At 36.5% G+C, this 1,657-nt stretch overlaps 1 protein-coding gene across 1 annotated transcript; it reads left to right on the forward strand.

Moving 5' to 3' along the window:
• Positions 1-485: 485 nt before the first annotated feature.
• On the forward strand, positions 486-1,333 carry LOC117780281 (succinate dehydrogenase assembly factor 4, mitochondrial). The gene is made up of 2 exons (XM_034616737.1): positions 486-612; positions 670-1,333. The coding sequence occupies exon 2, from the start codon at positions 679-681 to the stop codon at positions 1,042-1,044; it is 366 nt and encodes a 121-aa protein (XP_034472628.1). The 5' UTR covers positions 486-612; positions 670-678; the 3' UTR covers positions 1,045-1,333.
• Positions 1,334-1,657: the final 324 nt, after the last annotated feature.

Below are 1,657 nucleotides of genomic sequence, written 5' to 3' on the forward strand. Positions count from 1 at the left end.
CTGTAGTCGGAAGTTCATTTGTGGTTACCGTATTTCATTTATTTCAATAAATAAAATATAATTATACCGAAATAAATGTTTAGCTAATCATCAAATCGTAAGAAGGCTGTGCTCGATATTTTCATCTAACGGCTCCGAAATTACTGATTTCCATTCAAAATATATTAAATTCTATCCTCCTCAAGTTATCGTCAGAGAAATTATTGTACTGTATAAGTAGATCTATTGTTAGCATTCATCAAAATTCTTCTTTCATTTGGAATCAATATGAAAAAATTTATTTTATTTGTATTTATCCTTTTTAAGTAAAGAAAATATGATATTTCTATAACCCATAGAAGACGGAAAGCTTTCCTAATTTTCTAGTATTAAATTAGCTTCTTATATTTATAAATATACTTTGTAGTTGAAAGAAGCCTGTTATAAGTTTCCAATCATCTAGTAATCCTGTCCAAACGAAAAAAAAATATTTTTTAAAGCCTATCGACGATAATTTATAGTAGGCATACAGACTAAAATCCCCGTCGGACTAAACTAAAAATATTAAATAAAAACAACAGACTATGTAAAAGACTCATACATGCTACATCTTAATGTATTGACTGATTTTCGGTAAGTATATCCATACACTATCTATTCTCTTTTAGTTTATAAAGTAACTATTTCCAGAGCTTTAAAATGATTCCTTTTGTACGTGCACTTGGGCGCAAGTCGAGGTTGTCTTTAAACACGCGTCGTCATACTAACATTGGTCTGGAGCCTGAACCAGTAGAAGAAGTCATCGAAGAGCTGTCAAAGGAAGCGAAAGAAAAGGTGAAACCGAAACCCAGTGAACGTTATTTGAAGTTCAAGGAGAAACTGCGTTCCAATGCACCCGTACTCTGTGTTCCCAAAGGCATCCCACATCCGGCACATGAGAAGGAGCCACTGCCGCCTTGGCCTAACAATACCAATCCATATACTGGTGAAATCGGTGGACCACGTGGACCTGAGCCCACCCGCTATGGCGATTGGCAGAGCAAGGGACGGGTTACCGATTTCTAACTCAAACTTCAAGAACTAACCAAGAAATGCAGCTCGAGATTTTGTGATTTATTAACCATGTTGACAACAGAAGCACTTACTATTTGTTACACTTCAGCTGAAACATCTTTTCGGAACGGTAGCCTGTAGTAGCTAGATAGGGGAGATCATTCTTTCACCTTTTATCATTGTTGTTTGTGCTTCTGCGAAGGCATTACATAAATTTCCATTGTGTGGTTTCCAGAATTTATGTTGCACCAACAATAAAATATAAATTGATAGCCTTTCTTTGGGCAGCCATCTCCCAAAACTCCAACCAAATCCAACTGAAGGGGTTCTCAGAATAGAGTGCATGGCGCAGCTCCCATTATTTATGGTTCAGGGACCGCTGAATCGTGCCTAACTCCAAAATACTCGTATTCATACCCAGTCGATTCATTTGAAATTGAGGCGACATTTTACGTGATTTTTATTTGAAAACAAAATAACGTCTTCTGTTTTCTAATTTTGTAACTCGAACTGTCGGGAAGTTTACGTGCATCCGAAAGGGGTTTTAAAATCCCATAAATTCCACGCGACAATCTGGAGAAATTTTGTGGTGGCCAAGGAAAATTTGGAAAATTTGCAGCTGTTT

This window comes from Drosophila innubila (assembly GCF_004354385.1).
Source record: "Drosophila innubila isolate TH190305 chromosome 2L unlocalized genomic scaffold, UK_Dinn_1.0 4_B_2L, whole genome shotgun sequence".
NCBI lineage: Eukaryota > Metazoa > Arthropoda > Insecta > Diptera > Drosophilidae > Drosophila > Drosophila innubila.